General features: G+C 50.9%; 1 protein-coding gene across 2 annotated transcripts in view; it reads left to right on the top strand.

The window, feature by feature from the left end:
• The window catches only part of LOC116954784 (integrin beta-1-B-like), a 43019-nt gene that overhangs the window by 5022 nt on the left and 17663 nt on the right, over positions 1-20334 (top strand). Inside the window, exons 1-4 of one of the 2 annotated variants that reach the window (XM_032975588.2) lie at positions 12183-12349; positions 16171-16243; positions 16884-16972; positions 18317-18527. In XM_032975588.2, the coding sequence (XP_032831479.1) occupies positions 12296-12349; positions 16171-16243; positions 16884-16972; positions 18317-18527 (427 nt within the window). In that variant the 5' untranslated portion in view covers positions 12183-12295. Of the gene's footprint in view, positions 1-12182; positions 12350-16170; positions 16244-16883; positions 16973-18316; positions 18528-20334 lie in introns of those variants that run through there. The other variant, XM_032975589.2, reaches the window with a different exon arrangement.

The raw sequence follows: 20334 nt of genomic DNA, 5'->3' as shown, positions 1-20334 counted from the left end.
GCACTGCTTTGTTCAATATCCTTTTGGAGATGCTAGCCCCCGCAATGGGGTGTCTCTAAATGGATGTCCCTGTACATGTTTTATAGTGGGGGGGGGGGGGGGGTGTTGCTAATGGATGTGTTGAGAATTAAATTTCGTGCGTTTGTGGGGCAATGGTGCCAACTTGCCAATTGTGTGGCCATGGGTCAAGAAAGGGCACGAATTGTAAAAGATCATCGTGGTGATTAAGCATCAAGCGTTGCGTTTTGCGATAACTTACCGAGGTGCATCTCACGTTGGAGCAGTTATCGGCACGGTTTCCTGCATTGTGGTTCTGGTGACTCATTCACCAGCGTTGTTACCCGCAGGGACGCCGCTACGTGAAACCACGGGGAGGAAAACTTTCGCGAGCTTGCCAATTTGTAGTGTTAGTTTATTACTCCGAAGGAGTGGGTGATGTTGCTGTGTGTAATCCCGATTGAGTAAATTGCAGGCGATTCGTCCGGATTTGGGATGTTTGGCCAATGCCAGTTCCATTCTCTCGGTTTGTTTTTTTACCACGGGAGGAAACCGGAGGACGCGGAGGGGAACCTTCTCATTCAGAGCAGGAGAACGTACCAATTCCAGGACACAGGCGGCCGAGTAGAGAATCAAACTCGTGCTCTTCTAGCTGTGAGGCTACACGTGTTAATACTGCACCAGCACCAGCACCATCCTGTTATGAAATTACGGACAAAAATATCCGTCGACCACGCGTTTATTGTGTTAGTCAACAATGCTTGTAGTGAACGAAAATCATCAACATGATGACCACGACTTACCCACCAAAGCGCAGCTGATTATGACAAGACTAAACTAACGAGTCTGAGTGAAGGTGCAGACTTAAGATAAATTCAGGTTCGTTCTTAGAGACTGGTGGGTTCGTGTGCAGTGCTGGGTGGATTATCAGATGGCAGGACTGTGAGATGTGGCGACAGCTTGGGGGAAGGCCTTAAACCAGCAGTGGATTCACTTTTAACTAATGATGATCATTGGAAACTGCAGCCCACTCGGAAAGACCAAAAATGTTAAATAGCTATACGCAGTATGTATATAATACGATTACTGAGCTCACTAACTAACCTCATGGTACGCTCCCATCACACCACCGATGAATAACTAAGAGCAGACCACATTTTTGACCCTTTGAGATGACAATACTTATCTAAACGACTGATGGATAATAATCTACAGACGAAGACTCCACTGAAATTCAACAGGCTGTCTTCGACACGACTATGAGGAACATGTATTTTCTTAAGTTAACACTGCTGCTTGCGAAACATCACGTTGTTATGCCAGCACTATATCTATGCCAAGTAAAGGGAGGGAGCGGGGTGGGGGGTTGTCATAGGTTGGGGCAGTTCCCGTGGCCTTCCAGGCACCTTTCACACAGGAAGTTGCGACATTCTGACACCCTTCTGACGTGGGTTTGCAAGAAAGCCTGGCATAATAAAATAATAAAAGTCAGTTGAGAGTTTGGAGTCTTTAAGGCAGGTCATGTGCAGGTGCTGGTTGGATTGTTCGTTACATGTTAGGACCATAAGAGATGGCTTGTTGATGGCCTTCATACAGCAATGGATAGGTCATGGCTGATTGATGATGATGATGATGATTACGACGAAATCTAAAGCTAAGGAACAGATACAATTGCAACGTCAATACAGACAAAGAGCTTCCCTGGTCAAACAGGCATGGAGGGATGGATGCTCATTTGTGGTGGAAATTCTACATTCCTTTGACAGGAGCCAGGTGATTAAGAGAACAGTACTCGTGTATCAACCTTTCGATAGATGATGGAATTTAGACTCTCTCGTTACAGCCCGACAGAGTGTCGCATACTATACTGTACGTAACAATGCCTATTGTTTCTTCAGGAAAGGCTGGCTGAGCGTGTTGACCTTTTTGCTTTTTGTCATGAGATGGGATGTTTTGGCCAGTTTCTTTTAAATCAATTCATTATTTGGTGGTACTCCATTGCCAGTGGTGTACAAACGCAAATAACAGAAAACTCAAAACATTTGTCAACGACACACTCACTGTTGTGAGGGAGAATATGAACTTCATACCGTTATATACTTTTTCTTTTTGGACGGTGTTATTCACGGATGTGAGCCCTTTAATGTTCTGCTTCGTGCGTGGGAAGCAAATTGGATTTCTGGGAGAGCCCCGTGCACAGTAGGGGGATATCGCTCGGATAAATCTCATGCGAGAGTTTACCAACCTACTTGCTGTACTCCCATTTCCTTAGCCACGTGGCAGCGCCAGCAGGGGCCTTGCAGTTTGATCCGCGAAACCCGTGCCTCCTGGCCCGGCAAACCCATCATTATAGCGAACAAGCATCTGTGCGGTGACCTTGAGATCTCTCGAGGCTGGACGATTTTACAGAGTGTAAGCCATTTACTCAATGTTGCACATGCGGCACGTTGAGTTTGTCTTGCTTGATGCGTTGAGCAGGGCACCCCCCCCCCCCCTCCAGACCCCGTTGGGTTGGATGCGGAGAGCTCTTGCCAGCGTACGATTCGGCCAAAGTGTTCTACCCTCGCCAGGTCACCGAGGCTAAGCAGACTTGAAACTGGATAGTGCAGATTATGGAAGATTATGGGCGATTTCTCCCACCCTGGACACTCTCTGTTTCAGCTACTCCCCTCCGGCAGAAGGCTTCGGTCCATCAGGACCAAAACCTCACGCCATAAAAAACAGTTTCTTCCCATCTGCTGCTGGCCTGTTAAACAAGGCCAAGGGCTTACACTGTTTTTAACATTTTATCTATATAATGACACCTTGCCGATATTAACTATGTTAACCTATTTGTATTTTTTATTTTTAAATTATATCTTAAAGCTATTTTATATTCGATATTTATTCAATTTTATATACTTCAGCCCCTTGGTGTTAGACTTTTAACCCTTATTATAGTAAGACTTGTTTAAAACTTATTTAAGATTTTAGATTCCTATATGTTGAATGTATGCACCATCCTGCCAAAGTAAATTCCGTGTCAGTGTGAACTTACATGGCGAATAAAACCCTTTCTGATTCTGATTCTCGGATGGGCGACCGCTACGGTGTACAATACAGGTGTATGCACAGGGTAGTTCGCAAACTCTTCTGTGAGGTAGCAGGAGGGGCAGGGCAACAACTTCAGTTGTTGTACTGTGCTTCTATGCTCTCACATCCGCCAGCCCAGCAACATTTGTTGAAACAAGCCCAACTCGGCTGACAAATGTTGCTGGATAATGTTGGCCTGGGAAGCCAGTAGGCCGATGGAGGGGGACTACGGAAACGGAGGTCTTGATTATCCTGCATATGTTATTGCTCACAATGCTCCCCAAGCAGTGTGGGTCATGGGGGTTGTTTGACCATACTTCACTACGCTCATCAGTGAGGGAACCCTGATGTGAGAGCATAGAAGCACACTCGTGGTACACCCATCCAAGCACTATCCGGTTTCAACTCTACTTAGTCTCAGTGACATAACGAGGGCAACACGGGTTGGCTGATTTGTACGTAATTGTACAGAACGTATTGTATATTTCTTAAAAAGGTGTCTTCTTTTCAGTGTAGTGGCGCGTGGCTTTATGAGTGACGGGTTTTACATTTATTCGGGCGGTTTTAAGGCCTGTGATGTGGATGCTTCCACAAGGCCTGCCTCAGTAGCTGGAACCCCCTGGGATAAAACGTTTAACCACGGCCTGGAACTAGCCACCGCGGTTATTAACCAAATTAGTATAATGCCTCCCCTTCCCATTAGCTCTCCCATCTTTAAACACGGGCACAAAAAAAATCAACGCATTTATCAATAACACTGGCCTTAAAAGGGAAAAAATATATTTAATAGGTGTCGTTTTGGCTGATGGCCCATCTCCATAGAATGACGACACCAATTAAATATTTTTCCTTTTAATGACCACTGTTATTGACGAATGTGTTGATTTTGTTACTTGTGCTTGTGCACCACCGCCAAATAAGTTGCCTAATATGTAATTTTTTTTTCTCTTTATACCACCCATCGGTCGCAGGACCTTCTGTGAGTGCATCTTATCAGCAGCGTTGGTTCAATGCAAGCGAAAACGCTGGACCCGATTCGACATTCAGCTCCTCGTCCGCCGAGTCAGGCTTGCTCTATCTAACCAGCGGGGTTGGATGTGGAGACCCCTCCCTACTGGGAACGTGAGATCTGTAATCCGGGCACAGCCAGCTGCGTGCGTGCGCGTGCCATTAGCGTCCCTGACATATAACTCTTTTCGGGATAAAACTAAAAATGCGGGGCTGTAGGAGCTCCGGTTGAGTTTACATGTGTGCAGCTTTTGCGGAATACAGCCTGCCGCGTAGATTTCCACGGATGTGCCCGATAGCCCTGCGATTGTTGGGTTACGTGGAAAAAACATGTCAGGCTTTGCTCGCCCGTAGGAGGTTGTCACACATCGGAGCGATGTGCTGTGGAATTGTCCGTTTCGGTGACGATTGGGAAGGCGTCTGTGCCTTCCCGAGCGGATGGGATATCCGGCGCTGGGAGCACTCGCTTGCTCGTACGTGCCGAGGAGAGTATGCTGATGTGTGTGTGTGTGTGCACGCGCACGCCATATAAGGTGCTCGCTGACAGCAGTTTCCCCAACAGTATGTTCACGGCGGCGGCGACGCGGGGGGGTAATTGTCTTTTACTTGTTGTACGCCAAAAAGGATACTGCTCTGTGAAGCTGAACTCTGCCTTGATAAGCGGAGTTTTTCCATGAGTCACATCGTCATGTTTACTTTACAAGACACTCACTCTGCCTGTCTGCGAGTCAGTCCGTTAGTCACAGCTCACACTCGAGTCATTTTAATTGAACGCGGTCACGTAAGGGCTCATCTGTACCTCAATAAAGCAGGGACCTCTTAGGCTTGTTTACCCGTGACAGTCTCGCCGAGTCTCACGACTCCTTTTAAGGAGGGACCTGCCAGGTGCTCACAGTCGGAGGCGATGGTTGCCGTGTGTAATCCTAACCGAGTAATCTGCGGTGTGTATTTTTTTTTACGTATTTGGCAATTGGACCGACACCCACACGCGGTGGCCTCTTCTTGCGAATTGACACCACGAGATCTTTAATGACCTCTAACACTGCAGTTATCTACTGGACATCTGTGAAAATAGCCCTATAGCTCATCAGATTCCTCCAATACGAATACATATTCTGATTTAATCGGAGTGCACTTTCTCTTGGTCATGTCACCACCCCTATACGGTACTGCCCCTTATTAATAATGTATACAAGACTCATCATCTCAGACTAAGGTTTAATGAGTGACACAATGTTAACCGCGCATCGTTGGGGTTTTTTTCCTTAAACGAAAATGTCGAAGCTCTCTTTTTCCATTCCTAAATGTTGTTATATCTTCAGTTCAAAGTTGGGAGAAGTTTTTTTGTCAAATGAAGAGAGCAATCCGGCTAAATTGTTCCTCGGGCTTGTGTCTTTGTCTCGCATGTGACGTACAGGGACTCCTCTACTTACCAACGAGTTAGGTTCCAGAGGTCTGTTCGTAAGTCAATTAATCCAACTTTGCTCTTGTTGATTCCAAACATGCTGTATGATGTGTACACTAAACACGGGGAGTGTCTTTAAAAGTTGTATAATCTACTGAAGATGTGGATGCCTCTGTTTCTTCACGTTCTGTAGATGTAGATGCCACTGGTTCTTCACGTTCTGCAGATGTAGATGCCACTGGTTCTTCATGATCTACAGATGTAGATGCCACCACCGCCATTTATTGCGCGGCGGTTGAACTTACGACTCTCGGTCCGAACAGGCAACTGGACATACGGACCAGGTTTGTTTGTATCTCTGAAAGTTCGTAAGTCGAATGTTCGTAAGTAGAGGAGTCTCTGTATCAGGATTGTAGCGCAGTCGACGTGTGATGTAAGGACACCAACTTCCGGGGTGCAAGTCCACGTGTGCGTACATCCTGATGAGAGGTTGCTGCCTGTGTCGAGGAAGCTGACCTCTGCTACCCACCGCCCTCCTCCCGTCCCCCCCTCTCCCCCCCACCAGTGTAAACTGTGTTGTTTACATGCGAACTGTGCGCCCATATAGAGTGCGCCTACGTGCAGTTTCCGCAGGTACGTACGTTGAAATTATTCGGCACAGTGCGTGGCCAACCGTGCTCATCGGAGGTGCGGAAAGGTAGACAAAGATTCACCCCCTAGGTCAGCGATAGTCAAACCCGGACGAGTTGCGGGGCCACGCGTGCGGCCCTCCCTCACCCCACTGAGGCCGCGAGCTTGACGTGGCCGCCACGTGGGGCGCCGCGGGATGCCCCCGGCGCCCTGCAGGTTGCCCGCCACTGTCCGGGATTTATTGACAGTACGGGATTTATTGACAGTAAAGCACTGAATCGTTTGCGTCAACCCCGGGGAGAATGTTAGGTGCCAAAATATATGTTGACAAATGCGCCTGCTTTTTCACGTTTAGCTCTCCACGTAAAAAAATGAAACTAATATTTTTGAGAAGAACGTCCATCCACCGAGGAGACGGAACGCCGGAATCGGTTCGTGTCCTCCATGGATTTTCGCACCGTGAGATGCGGCAGTGGTGGGCGGCTGCTGGGGGAGGCCTCCATCCAGGCTGATGCTGACATTAATGGGGTATCTATAAACCGATCACCCATTGTAATGTTTGTTCTTCGACGGAGAACTGCCTTGCTTAGACGAAGTGTCGTGAGTGCCGTGCAGACCCGGCTAGCTGGACTGGATAGCGGCACCCATACCAGCTAAGCACTCGTATTGCCTCGACAACGTGTGCTCCCTTCACCAACCCGCACTGACCGGCGTGGTGAAGTATGGTCAAATCCCCCCCTCCCCCCCCCCCCCCAATGCACCTCAACCATAGCCCCCGGTCGCCAGCAGCTCCGGATCCACCAACCGATGATGTCGGTCGGGACGGTGAAGGGGAGCAGGTGGGTGCTACGAATCGCTGGGTACTGCGAAAGGCGGCGGCTTGGGGGAGGCATTCATCCAGCAGCGGATTGACCATGTCTGCCGATGATGATGCACGTATGATGTCTGCAGTGGGCCAGGGAGAGTTTTGTTATCTGGGAGGTTTGAACTGCGGTGGCGGTGACGCGTTGGTCTTGGCGCGGCGTCTCTCCGTGTTCACGGCAGCCAAGGTCCAATTCACTTCCGCTGCACCCACCATCCCCGTCGCTCTGTCTGCAGTAACCTACGTGGGGCTGGCCCTCATTCTCGCCACGTCCTGTTGCTGTACCCGGCTGTGTCACAACGTTGCCCGTGGGACAGGCAACTTGCAGGCTGTGTCGGTCAAACAGCTGAAAAAAAACACCGTTTTATCGGGCCTGGCCATTTATACCAAACTATAGTTCACAACTATTTTTTATTTCACCAGATAAGGTCCACTGAACTGTGTAGTTCTTTTTCAGAAGCGACCTGGCCACAAATGATAGCTCAGCAAAGTGGCTTATGTGGAAACGTATTGCAGCCAAATACTCTAAAACGTACGTTGATGCTAAATGTGGAGGGAAAAACCGGAGGACCCAGAGAAAAATCCACACGATCACGGGGAGAGAGACATGCAAATGTCAGGGTCGGAATTGAACCCACGAACCTGCATACCAGGCGAGGTAGTTAACATCTCGCCACCATGGCGAATTACTCGGCAGAATCTCGCCGAGTCTCAGGAGGCTCAAGAGATGCCGCTGAGTTTCAGGGCGTTGCCCGAATGGGCTCCACGCGTGCCGTGCGCTGTCGCCGTGAGAGTCTCGCCGAGTCTCCGGGAGTCGTTTTCAGGAGCTTCCTGCCTTCATTGGGATGTTGTGGCCTCATTGAATTCCATCAGCGAGCGTTCAGCTCTGTGTGGGAGGAAACCAGAGATACCCGTCCGTTCAAGGGCGCGTAACAACTCCCTTAAAGAAATGTCACGGTGATAGGCACATGTCAGTTTTAAGGCTATCGGAAGCGCACTAAACTGTGCAAACGAGACAGACACCAGCGAGAAACGCTTCAAAGCGAGACGGTGAAAAGGACACAAACATAATCCATTCTTGATCCGTTAAGCATAATCATCATCACAGTTACATTGATTCCTCTTTTTACATTTACGCGACTAAACCCAAAAACCTCCAATGTGGATGATATTGTGGATAATAAAGCTTACTACGTGTTAAACTGAGCTTCTCTCTTGCGGCAAATGACCCTAAGCGGCCCATCACTTCCGGACCGAGAGAAAGAATATGTCTGTGGCCTTTGTGCGGTGCTGTCAGCCGACGTGCCGACAGTGCCGGCGATTGTGCGTGCGGCGAATTCGCAGCAGCAGCGCCGACTAGGGCCTGCTGCGCGCAGATGCTGGGCAGTGTGCCGGGTTCCGTGCCGGGTTTTGTTGTGCCGGTGAGCTGCGTGCCGCTGGGTGGAGGGCAACGGTGACGCTGGGAGCCAAATTCTCATCCGGTTCCCGATGCAGTGTGTGGTGCGTCGTCCCTTGTGTTCCTTGGGAGGTGGTTTTGGGGGTGTTTGATTATTTTCTCACTCAAAATCAACGTTGCTTTGTATGTATGTTGAAATTTCATGTGAACTCAACCAGAGCTCCCACCTTTCGCTCATATTTTGTCGAGTTCAATGTACAGAACAGGTATGAAACCAGGCCAACATGTTTAGGCCCAGTGATGAATATTTACCGAGATATGTGTCCCCTTTAGTACAGGAATGGGGGGGGGGAGATAATCGTTTGGAGTTTTTTTTTAATGAAAGTATCCCTGTGAATACACTCTACTTTTGTTACAGATGGGCAGTTAGGTCTTCTTATGATATTTGTAAAATTATTACCAATCAGAGCTTTGGTATTCTTGTGATGCTGGGTTTCTCAAAATGTATTTTTTTACGTCAACATTCCCCACCTTCATTTCAAAGAAACAAAAACGCTTTTCCCTTCGACTTTCCCCGCGAGAAAAATGAATTGAAGAAGACGCCTCGATTCGGAAGCCGAGGCACTTTTCACATGATTCAACGTTTCATATTTTCAACGCAAGGAACGAGAAGTCAAATTGAATTGACAAACGACGGTCGATGCTGAACACGTAGGTGGTGTCGCGACCAGTGTCATCCGTAGCAGAGGTTGGGTTTTTTTAGTTAGATTGTGTAAATATAATTGTGTCGTTAAACCTGCCACCGTCCGACAGACACAGCAAGGTTTTTGTCACGTAAACAAAACGTGCCAATTCGTTATTAGTTCAGCACACCGGCGTGTTGGATAGTAAACCCACGACATTTACAATTTCTAATTGGCTGTGTCGGATGGTGGCGGGTTTAATGACGCATTCATATCTACGCGATCTAACACCAACGAGAGAAAAAAAAACTCTGTTATGGATGAATTCGTTGTGTGGTGGAGTTTGTATTTATTTTTTGTGGCGTTGTGTAGTGTCCGCTCCTTACACCACCGTCATCTACCCGTGGCCGTGTAAGAAGCCGGTTTCATTACAAAACGTATGAATCGGATGCAATGCGCGCCTACTTCATGTTAACAAAAACGAAATGCCTCTGACTCCATAGTTGCTACTACGGTATTGTTAGGTAATTACTTGCACGCCAATTTAAAACATTAAAACATTGCCAGTTTAAAATGTTTAACAATTTCATTCTCGCCAGTCCCCATGGCGTAAGCAAGTTTTATAGTCCAAATTGTCTCTCTACTCGCCTCTCTTATGTGCTGAAGAAGGGCCATTGCCAGAAACGTTGCCTGTTATATATATCATTTTTAAGGCCGCATGCAGTGTTATTCCGAATGTTTTGAGTATTTTTTTGTTGTCACGCTTTGTTCACATTCCTCTTCTCATCGGACAAGAATTTAGTTTTTAGATGTGGGGGTTGGGTGGCGTTAGCATGCCAAGCGATAGTTACAAAAAGAAAATACTTTATTTTAGACATCCCGAGGCCAATATCTGCTCGGTGTGTTTTCGGGCTGTACCGCGCTCCCTGCACTTTGGGCCCCGTAAGCCGAACATCCAAGGGGAATTTTTAAAAATCGGTTTCCCAGGATTTTCCCGCTTAGGATTTTGCCATTGGTTCTGCTCCTGCTGTGTTTTCGGGTTCGTTGCCGCGCGTTGCCAGCTTCGTGTTGTGCTGTGTTTGTTACGTGCGCGTAGCTAGCAAGATGTTTCCATCGCAAGGGATGGTCCGAAGCGAAATGTTAATCAGCGAAATAGCGTTTCGCCTCACACGCCGAGCTTATGAAGAGACTGACGGCCACGTGGAGCGAAACGTCGGACGTCGTGCCGAACGACAATGTCGCGCGGCACGACCCGTAAACTCCATCGTAGAATCGCCGTGGCAGCTGCGGCAGCGCAACTGTGGAAATTGACGCAGTCAAATCCTGCGAAACCGATGAAAATAAATCTTGAAACATTACTTGGTTGCTCGAATTTTGCGACCCAAAGTGAAGCAACCGCCGTAACAGCTGCTCCTGCATATTAGTGCAAGATTGTAATGCCTGGAGCATTTTGCAATTCTTAAACAACAACATTTTTCTTTTTGTTATATCCTCGATAAAAATGTGCGCGGCTGCACGGCACAGCCACAGAAAACTGTCTTGATAAGATGAAGAAGGCTGTTAGTGCACGATGGCTAGGAGATGTTAACTACCTCGCCTGGAATACAGGAGGTCGTGGGTTACTACCTCGCCTGGTATACAGGAGGTCGTGGGTTACTACCTCGCCTGGTATACAGGAGGTCGTGGGTTACTCCCTCGCCTAGTATACAGGAGGTCGTGGGTTTGAGCCCGACCCTGACACCTGCTGCATATATGGAGTCAGCGTGTCTCTCTTCCCGTGGTCCCGTGGATTTTTCTAAAGTATTTGGCTGCTATAAATTTCGATACGATGAGCCACTTCGTTGAGCTATCATTTGTGATAGCCATGTCGCTTCTGAAAAAGAGCTGCATAGCTCGGTGGACCTTACCTGGTTAAAAAAAAAAGTTTTATAACACGTGGGGGTGGTAGCGTGACCATCTAGGACATCGCGAATGTGATCTGAAATTCCAGACATTTTGCTGCCGCTAATCCGGGGATCTGGTTTAGAAGGTGCCCTCTTTGATTATTCTCTGCAAAGTAGATCGGTGCAAACAATCACGCCTCTGGGAAACACAACAAAAGACAACGTTGGTTTTCTCTTACTATAATTATGTTGTACCGTCAAGTTAAGAACTTAGGTTTTCTAGTGGTAGTTTTTCGTTGCCGAGACTATGATCAATGTTTGTTTTGGGCTCGGGGCACGTGGAGCATACTGTAGTATTATGTGGCCTAACCAAAACACAAATATGGATCACAATCAATTTGTTTTAGACCCTAAACTTTTAAAACTTGTCTCGTGTATTTTGCAGTTGCCTATCGGAACAAATCATTACAAAACGCACCCAATCCCATATGATCTCTGAAGCTAAGCAGGCTTGAGCCTGGTTGGTGCTTGGATGGGTGACTGCCAGCGCTTGCCAGGTAGGCGTTGGGGCGGGAAGCTGATGGCAGTGCCGAGTGTCAGCCACCCACTTCGTGTGCCGTGTCGGCCTTCCTTCATAGGTGCTCGCTAACGGCACTTTCCCCAACAGTTTGTGAAGTCCATACGGGGGATCTTTGTCTGCTTACAGCACACGTGGAAGCCCTTCTGTCAATCCACTGCTGGGTTAAAAGCAATCCGCGCGCTCCACTGGGTTGGCATGATTCTCAGTAAGGTGCAGTGCAGAGACTTGCAGTGTCGTGGTTAACACTCGGCTGTACGCAGTTCCATTCTGTCGGTGCAGCGTGGCGACACTGCGGTTTGTGTAGCGGAGTTGTTTATACGCTTGCTGACGGTCATGGGGGCGGGGGGGGGGGGTGTTAGGGGTGTTTGACCATACTTCACCGCTCGCTTGCTTGAAGCAGCCGCGATGTTTCCAGCTGCGTGACCCCTGTTGAGCGGTTCGCTGTTCCGGCAGTAATGCGTGGGAGGTGACCCTCGCCTCGCCCCCCACCACTCCACCTCTCCCGCCCCCTAATTCTCTACCTCCCACCACCACACCCGCCCCCATCCTCTCCTCCCCCACCACCACACTGCATGCCTCGCATTCCAACTCCCACCGACATCTCCCGCCTGCAGCTCCATGCTACCCTGCATGGGGAGAGAGAGAGTGGGGCCGTGAGGAGCGCGCTCTATCTCTTAACACACGGGGTACACTTTGTGTTGTTGCGTGTGCACAAGGGCCTGGTGGTGGCTGCTGCTGCTGCTGCAGTAGATAGTTGATAGTGCCATGGCGGGTTTACAATGGGAGACTGCGGAAGAGGCGGCAGCTGGTCAAAGGCACTTCGAGGGGCGGAGGTTGGTGGTTCTCGAAACTTCAACGCTATTTAAATGTGGCCCTATCACGCTGCTGTATATGTTAACAAGTTTTGCTGGCTGGAGGGAGGGAGGGAGCGATGGACGGTCACAGCCTTTGGACTTGCAGGTTGCTCGTGTTAATATTAATGAAAAAAAACATTCAATATATTTTGATTGGTAAATATCAGTACATTTTCAATATTTGTGGTCTAAAGGGAGGGGGGGAGAAGAGCGGTGGGGGGGGGGCGGAGGTCATAGCCCCCACCCCCCCTCCGTATCTGCCACTACACAATGCTGCACTATCTAACCATACAATCTACACCACTATCGGCAGTCCTGAGCATGCGCAACTCGAAGTCTGGGTTGTACAGCAGCATTGCGAACTACCCGCTGCACCACAGCTGTAGTGCCTGGGGCAGTGTGGAGGTTAACACTCGGTGCAGTGCAGTGGCTTGCCCTGCGTTTGGGCTGGTGTAGTGGCTCACACTGCACTTGGCGCGGTGCAACAGTTTGACGCTGCGAGTTATGCGACTGCGTTGATTCATACTGCACTTCTTGTGATCAGCGGAGTGTGCTAAGTAAACTCGCAGACACACGACGTGCTTCGGTGTAGTTTTAGTGCTTTCCACTTTGCTTGGCGACTCATGTTGTCGTTTTTGTGGACTTCAGCACGCATTTGTCATCCATCCGGTGGATCTAGGCACCGTGCAGTTGCGTCGGGGAAAGTGATCACCATGACCCCCACCAAGTCTGTGTGGGAGACAAAGGCGGCCGGGCGTGGTGCCGGCCACCCACCCCCTTCGTGTGCCGTGCCGGCCTTCATAGGTGCTGCTCACTAACGGCACTTGCCAGAACATTCTCTTGAGGCTATACGGGGGATCTTTGTTTTTGTGGGTGTCTGTTGTACTCTGCTCGCCTGGGTTTTCAGTAATCATAGTCAAATAAAAGGAAAACCCATCGTAACGGAATACTTTTGTCAATGATACCGTGTGGCCTTGAAGGGAAAAAAACTCGTTTATAGCTGACGTTTCAGGCAATGGCCCTTCATAGCACATAGAGAGGCTGGTAGAGAGACAAAGAGGGGATCACAAGAGTTGGAGACTGCACTTGTTTACACCATGGAACCTGATAGCAATGACATTTTTCTAAATATGTAACGGTGAAGGAAGGACCATTTGCTGAACCTTCGCTCATTATTTTTTTTTTCCTTTTAAGGCCATGCCCAGTATTGTTATTGACGAATGTGTTGAGTGTTTGTTCCTGTTGTTAATTGTGCTTTGTGCACCCACCGCTAATGCATTGCCAAATAATTCAGGGGGGTGGGGAGGGGGGTAATGTGCAGGCCGGAAATTCATTTTTGTTACACGCTCCTGCGTGTTGCTTGAAACTTTTGGCCCGGTCTTTGTGCTCGCTGTTGGTAATGCTGGCAGGCGGTTTGGTGGGTGGGTGGTTAGGCAGGGTAGGGCTTGACTCACCGTCGTCTGGAACCGCACCACGCCACTGTCTACTTCTGCTGTGCCAAGCGTCAGGTTTTTTTTTTTCACCCAGCCCGCAGCGCGACCGCGTCAGCTGGCGTCACTGCCCAGCCAGCACTGATCGATCGGGCAGCAGGCGAGATGTCCATACATGGGCGTAGGCGAGGCTCGCTCCGCGGTGGTGCGTGGGGGTGAGAGAAGGCTTGCCTTGCTCGCCCGCTGAGGCAGCACGTTTTTTTTATTCCCAAGCGATTTTGTCATTTTGTCCCATTTTTGTCGCCCGTCATACCGGTCGGCGTAGCGTCTCGAGACGGAGTGTTCGTGGTGCAAGCCCTTCGTGTTGGAAAACGGCTCGCGGAAGCGGATATCATGGAGCTTTGGTCTCTCGTGTCTGCCTTGTCTAGCATCAGAGTATGCACGCCTCCGTGTCCCCGTGTCTCTGTGTCCAAGTATCTCCGTGTCTCATCCTCTGTGTCTTCCTAGTCCAGTGCAAAAATGGTTCAGTACGTTCCACGGTTCAGCATAGCTCCCATATTTCCTGTGTGCCAAGTGTCTCAGTATCTCAGGTGTCCCGCGTTCTTGTGCCTCCGTGTCCCCGCGTGTCTCTTTGTCCCCCATGTCTTGGGCGTCTCCCTTGTCCAAAGTGCGACCGCTGTTCGGCAGAGCCCATTGCAAGTCGATTCCTGGCTGACGGGCGGAGGTCGTAGTGGGGTCATTGGTGAGAAAATGATTCGTTCGAGTTGACGGTGCCCATTGGGTCCGTCACCAGAGCGATGTTGACGAGAAGTCATGGGGTGGAAACAGAGACCACAGTGGGGTGGTCGCAATGCACATTGACCCATGTTGTGAGTTTGGTAAGGTTGTGGGGGTGGCATGTGTGGTTGTAGGTAGTGTAGCAGTCAGCATGTTGCATTACGAACCCCGGCTACCCGGGTTCAACTCCCACTCGCGGTCGACACCAGTGTCGATTATCTGAACCGGTCCTGGGCACCCCCTGTGTATGTGTATTGAACTTCTTTCCCACCGTACGTAGCCAACCGTGCTAATCGTGTGAACTCGGCCTACAATTAGTCCTTGGTGCAGTGTGTAAAGATCGCTACTGGAGAGACAAAGGCGGTCGGGCGTGGTGCTGGGTACCCACCCCCTCGTGCGCCGTGCCGGACTTCATAGGTGCTCGCTAACAGCACTTGCCCCAACAGTGTTACATCCTTTCCAGGGCATCTTTGTCTTTGTTTGGTTGTAGGTATCCGTGGGGACCAGTGGTGATGTAGTGGATAGCACCCTGCCTTCCAAGACCTGCTACTTTAGTCTGATAACATCAGTGCCGAATGATATCAGAAGAATTCCTGGGTCCTCTCCTAGGTTGACTCGGCCTTAAACGATTACCCGGTGCGGTGTATAAACATCAGAACTGGGGGGGGGTGGGACAAAAGAACCAAGGCGTGGTGCTGGCCACACACCACTGCCTCGTGCACCGTGCCGGTTTTAATAGGTGCTCACTAACAGCACCTTTCCCCAACAGCGTGTTAAAGGCTGCACGGGGTGGGGGGGAGATCTTATTCTTCGTAGCTGTTTGTTTGCACTCTGCTACGACCCTATGTCCCACCTTCCTCTCTCCCGCATACTGCTACCCACTCATCCTGCCGCCCCCCCCCCTCCCCCAATCCACAAAACCCCAATATTATGTCTCACCTTTGTAAAGCATTGTGAAATGCGCTTGCATTCAGACAAAAATTATCACCTGTTGGCAACATTGTTATTATTGAGGGCTAAATAGACATTGGTGTTCTTTCGGTGGGCCATACGTGACTGGTCGCCAGGCCGAAAATATATCCACCTCGAATGGGAATCTTCATTTATACTGGAGAAATCCTATGAGCTCTTCTTCACAGATGTCCAGTAGGGGTGGGTCCGAAGGTTACAACAACAAACAATACAAAAAGACAATAGCAGTGCTAAGTATAAGAAAGGTAAATAAATCACTTTTTAAAATGTATTTTACCAGGTAAGGCCCACTGAGCTGTTAGCTTCCTTTTCAGAATTCACCTGGCCACAAATGATAGCTCAACAATGTGGCTCATCACGTGAACGAAGTGGCTTATCACGTGAAAAACCAAACAAGAAAGACACTCCTCACACCCGATGCGTGCTGCTCGTAGTGATGCATGGTTGCGGTTTGCGGGACGTATATCGAAGTCGGCTGCCTCGTGTGGCCGAGGGCCGTATGAAGTCGCGGGCCCGATGTTCCCAACCTCCGCCACGCCTTCACTGACGGTCGCTCGCTGGCCGCGTTCGCCGGGCTCACAGGACGTCGGGGCTGTGCGTGTGTTGTTGTTGTTGGCGCAGATGGAGGTGCGATTGCTGCTGAGGACGGCGCTGGCTGTCACGCTGCTCGCCAGTCTCTCCCTCGCCCAGCAAGGTGAGGGGGCGGGGAGGCCACGGCCGGGATTCAGAATAGCCTTGGTGGAGATGCTGCCGAGGTCCTGGGTACCAACTTGGGTTTCGTACGCTCGCGTTTATCAGAATATTTACTTATACCGGAGGAATCTGATGAGCTATAAAGCTGTTGTTCCGCAGAGGCCGGGTTCCCAAGTGCGCCGAGTTGATGGTCCGGTCACCAATGACTGCACACACACAAAGACGGTGGTCACTGCATCGCGCAATTTCATATGTGCTTCTGCGGCCGTCTGGAACGCTCTTCCTTCTGATATTAGGAACCCACTTTTAAATCATCTAGATTGAAAAGCCATTTCTTCAGAACAGCTTTCTGTGTTTAGTTTGTTGTCCTTCCCCCGCACCTCCGATTAGCACGGTTGGCTACGTACGGTGAGAAGGAAGTTGAACACGTACAATCGAGTGCCGCTATGAGGGATCTTGAAGACGGCGAGAGGAGAGACGGGAGACACGCACACAGAGACGCTCCTTTACCTGTCTGGCTCTGCTAACCATGCCCTTTTCCCACTACCCCCACAATCTCTCCTCTCCCCCCCCAACCGCTCTCTACCGCCCCCCTCATCCGGCCCCAAAACCCCTGTCCCCCCGCAACTCCGTGTGTGCAGAATCCCACAACGAGTGTTTGTCGCGTAACGCCAAGTCGTGCGGGGAGTGCATCCAGGTCGGCAGCCGCTGCGCCTGGTGCACCATGTCCGTGAGTAGCGCGACGCTTGACACGGGGCCTGCAGGGCCGCGGGGCCGCAGGGCCGCGGGGCCGCGGGGCCGCGGGGCCGCGGGGCCGCGGGGCCGCGGGGCCGAATGCGAATAGCTTGACCTGACAAGTCCAGCAGCGACGACATGTTTTCTGTGGCCGCGTCGTTTACGCAGGCTGCATCTGGCGCCACACTGCGGAGTCCGCAGCGCACGGAGGCGCACAAACAAGACGATGTTTTCAGTCAACTAGCGATGGGCGTTCATCCCGCGTGGGAGGAAAGCGAAGCAACCGGAGAAAACCCTTGCATGCGAGGGTGGTGGGGGTTGGTGGGGGGCAACGCTGTATCTCCGATCGCCGCATCGATAAGACGAATTACATTAGTCCTCAGATTGCTGTGTGTACCGCCTTCCCCTGGCGAGCCAGAGTATGGATCGACCTGGACCCCCACAGGAAGGGAGTTTTAGCGATATTTGTGCGGTCGTCCACCAACCCTCGCTGCCTCCACAGTGCTGGGCCACAGACCCCGTGCATTGCCACCACCGCCCGGCCGCACATTGGTAACTCTGCTCACACATTGGTAACTCTGCTCACACATTGGTAACTCTGCTCACACATCGGGGCCGGTACGAGGCAGCACACCATGCAGGCCGCTGACACGTTGGTGCGTGTCGTTGAGCGTTGGCCTCTGCGATTGGGTGGGGCTGACCACGGGCACTGCGGGCTTGACCCTCAATATTCCAAACATCTTTTGACTTTCCCGTGCCAGCATAGAAGCATTGTCAATGCTGCCTTCTCCTTGCAGCCCACGCCTACGGCACCTGGCAAGCTCTGCGGGTCCTGGTGTTTGCCCATGAAAGTGCGAACTGGACTCAATTCTTTCTTAGCTGCCGAGATGCACAGAGATGGGGCAGATTTAAGCGTGGTTTTTTTTCCTAGCCAAAATTTTACTTTCGAACATGAGTGAATCAATCTGGTGAATGAGATCAATTTCATTTACACTGCGACTGCAATTCATTGACCAATGCTACAATTGCAATTGGCCCCAAGGCTTGGGTTGGTGGCGACCTGGGCTTTGACCTACCACAAAGAGAGAGGGGTCTACAAAGAGGGCAGGCGACGTTGTGGGGGTTAGAGCGGGTGGCTGGTGGTGGAAACTGAGCCCCATTTAATTCCCGGAACCGACGGTGAAAGGTGAGCAGGGGTTAGGGGGTACGGGGGGCGACGCCACTGGCGGCGCCGCCGCCGCGTCGCCCCAGCTGATCGTCTCCGTGTCCCGTCTCCGTGTCCCGTCTCCGTGTCCCGTCTCCGTGTCCCGTCTGTCCCTGCCCGCTCGCTTGCCCGCAGAACTTCACCGGCGTCGGGGAGTCGAACTCGGCGCGCTGCGATTACGCGGAGAACCTGAAGGAGCGAAGGTGCGACGAGCGGCACGTGGAGAGCCCCAGGGGCGAGGTGCGCGTGCTGCGCAACACGCCCGTCAGCGACCAGGGCACGAAGCTGCCGCCAGAGAACATCACCCAGCTGGCGCCGCAGCACGTCCGGCTCACGCTCCGAGCAGGTGCCGGGCTTATGCGGTGGTCGGGGGAGATCTTTGTCGCGTCCGAGCGGGCGAGAGGGGCGAGCTGGCGAGGTCGTTCGTCGACAGGGAGCGGCGCGCGGCCGCCTTCCGGCGACTAGGCAGAATCGCGGGCGTCCGCGGTGACGGTGCCAACGTTGGTGACGATGCGTAAAGGAAATGCCGGGTGCCGCGGCGCTCCCGACGGGCACGTTTCCACGTGCGTGGAGGCGGGGCAGAGCCGTCGAAGTCTTCTTTGCTTGGAGAAATTGACGTCGTACCGTAGATCCCCTTGCGAGGTGCAGTTGCTTAACGGATTTGTGTCTTGTTTCTAACCTCGCGGATGAATGCGATTCGACAAGACAAACAGGTCCCCAACGACAGAGTTTGTGTACGCGCGTACACACACGTGCCGATGCAAAGACAAAGATCTTCCATATAGCCTTCAACAGGCTGTTGGAGCAAGTGCTTGGGTGCGAGTATTTTATGCATGGAAGGGGGAGCACCACGCCTGACCACCTTTGTCTCCCCATTGCTGATGTGTTATACGCATCGTGCCGGATACTCATTTAAGGCGGAATTGATCTAGGGCTGGCTATGTACAGGTTCAGATATTCGCTGTCAATCCTATTGGTTGTGAGCGGGAAAATCAAAACTCGAGTCGCTGCGTTTGTAGCCTGGTGCGTTAACCACTGCGCCACAGCTCTCCATACAACACATGCACATGACACAACATCACCGCTGTCCACCACTAAGTCAGCATGGCGCTTGTGCCATGATAGGTGCACATGCACATATACCAACACCCATGCACACTCTCACAAATACAAACAAATGTACACACGTGTATCATACAACAACCACGCACACAGACTCATGCGCACACACACATCAGGAGCACTTGCGCAATTGCATATAAAAATGCATACACGTGCGCAGACATGCAACGAAATGTATGAGACACACGCACGTACACGCACACACCGGCATTTACATACACAAATGCAAGCGCACAGATGCATATGAAGATAAAGCCACGCATACTGTATATGTGGTATTACAAAACCACATTGATTCACATACAAAGACAGACCCCCCCCCCCTTAAAACCTTAACAGCCAGTTGGGGCTCATGCTGTTAGCGAGCACCTAATAAAGACTGGCACGATATACAAGGTGGTGGGTGGCCAGCACCAGGCTCCGCTGCCTTTGCCTCCCCAATGATGGTCACGCACCGCACCAGGTACTCGTTTGAGGCTTTGTCGACCTAGGGGAGGCCCAGGATCGGTTCAGATAATTGTCACCGATGTCGGCCATAAGCGGGAATCAAACTCGGTTAGCGGAATTCGTAGCGCAGTGCGCTAACCACGCAGTACTGCGCTAAGACAAAGACACACACAAAGGCACGCCCACACATACATACCAGCACCACACACACACCCATTTATTCACACACACAAACCAGACACACACACACACGCAAACCACACACACACTCGAGCTCACAGGCAGGCACTTGCCTTTCCAGCCAGATCGGAATCTGTCGTTGCTTCATAGCATTTGGCGGAAACTCCGCGCCCTGCCGCTTGACGTGATACGTTTATCTTGTGTTGAAAGGACTCCGGCTAGTGCTGGAACTATGATACCAAAAAGGTGTCGTCCTCCACCCTCAAGCCAGAGAGTATCTCCCTCGGTCCTTAAGCCAGTGCTGGAAATTCCACGTTACTGTGGTGGTGTCCGAACGTGCGATCCAATTTAGACTCCGTAAACAATGATCAAACAAATTTAAATTGTTTCGAATCTTCCTCCAG

This window comes from Petromyzon marinus, chromosome 56 (assembly GCF_048934315.1).
Source record: "Petromyzon marinus isolate PM22_M1 ecotype Great Lakes invasive population chromosome 56, UKy_Petmar_22M1.pri1.0, whole genome shotgun sequence".
Taxonomy (NCBI): domain Eukaryota; kingdom Metazoa; phylum Chordata; class Hyperoartia; order Petromyzontiformes; family Petromyzontidae; genus Petromyzon; species Petromyzon marinus.
The sequence above is the reverse complement of the archived record's forward strand: the minus strand, read 5'-3'. Positions and strand labels throughout refer to the sequence as shown.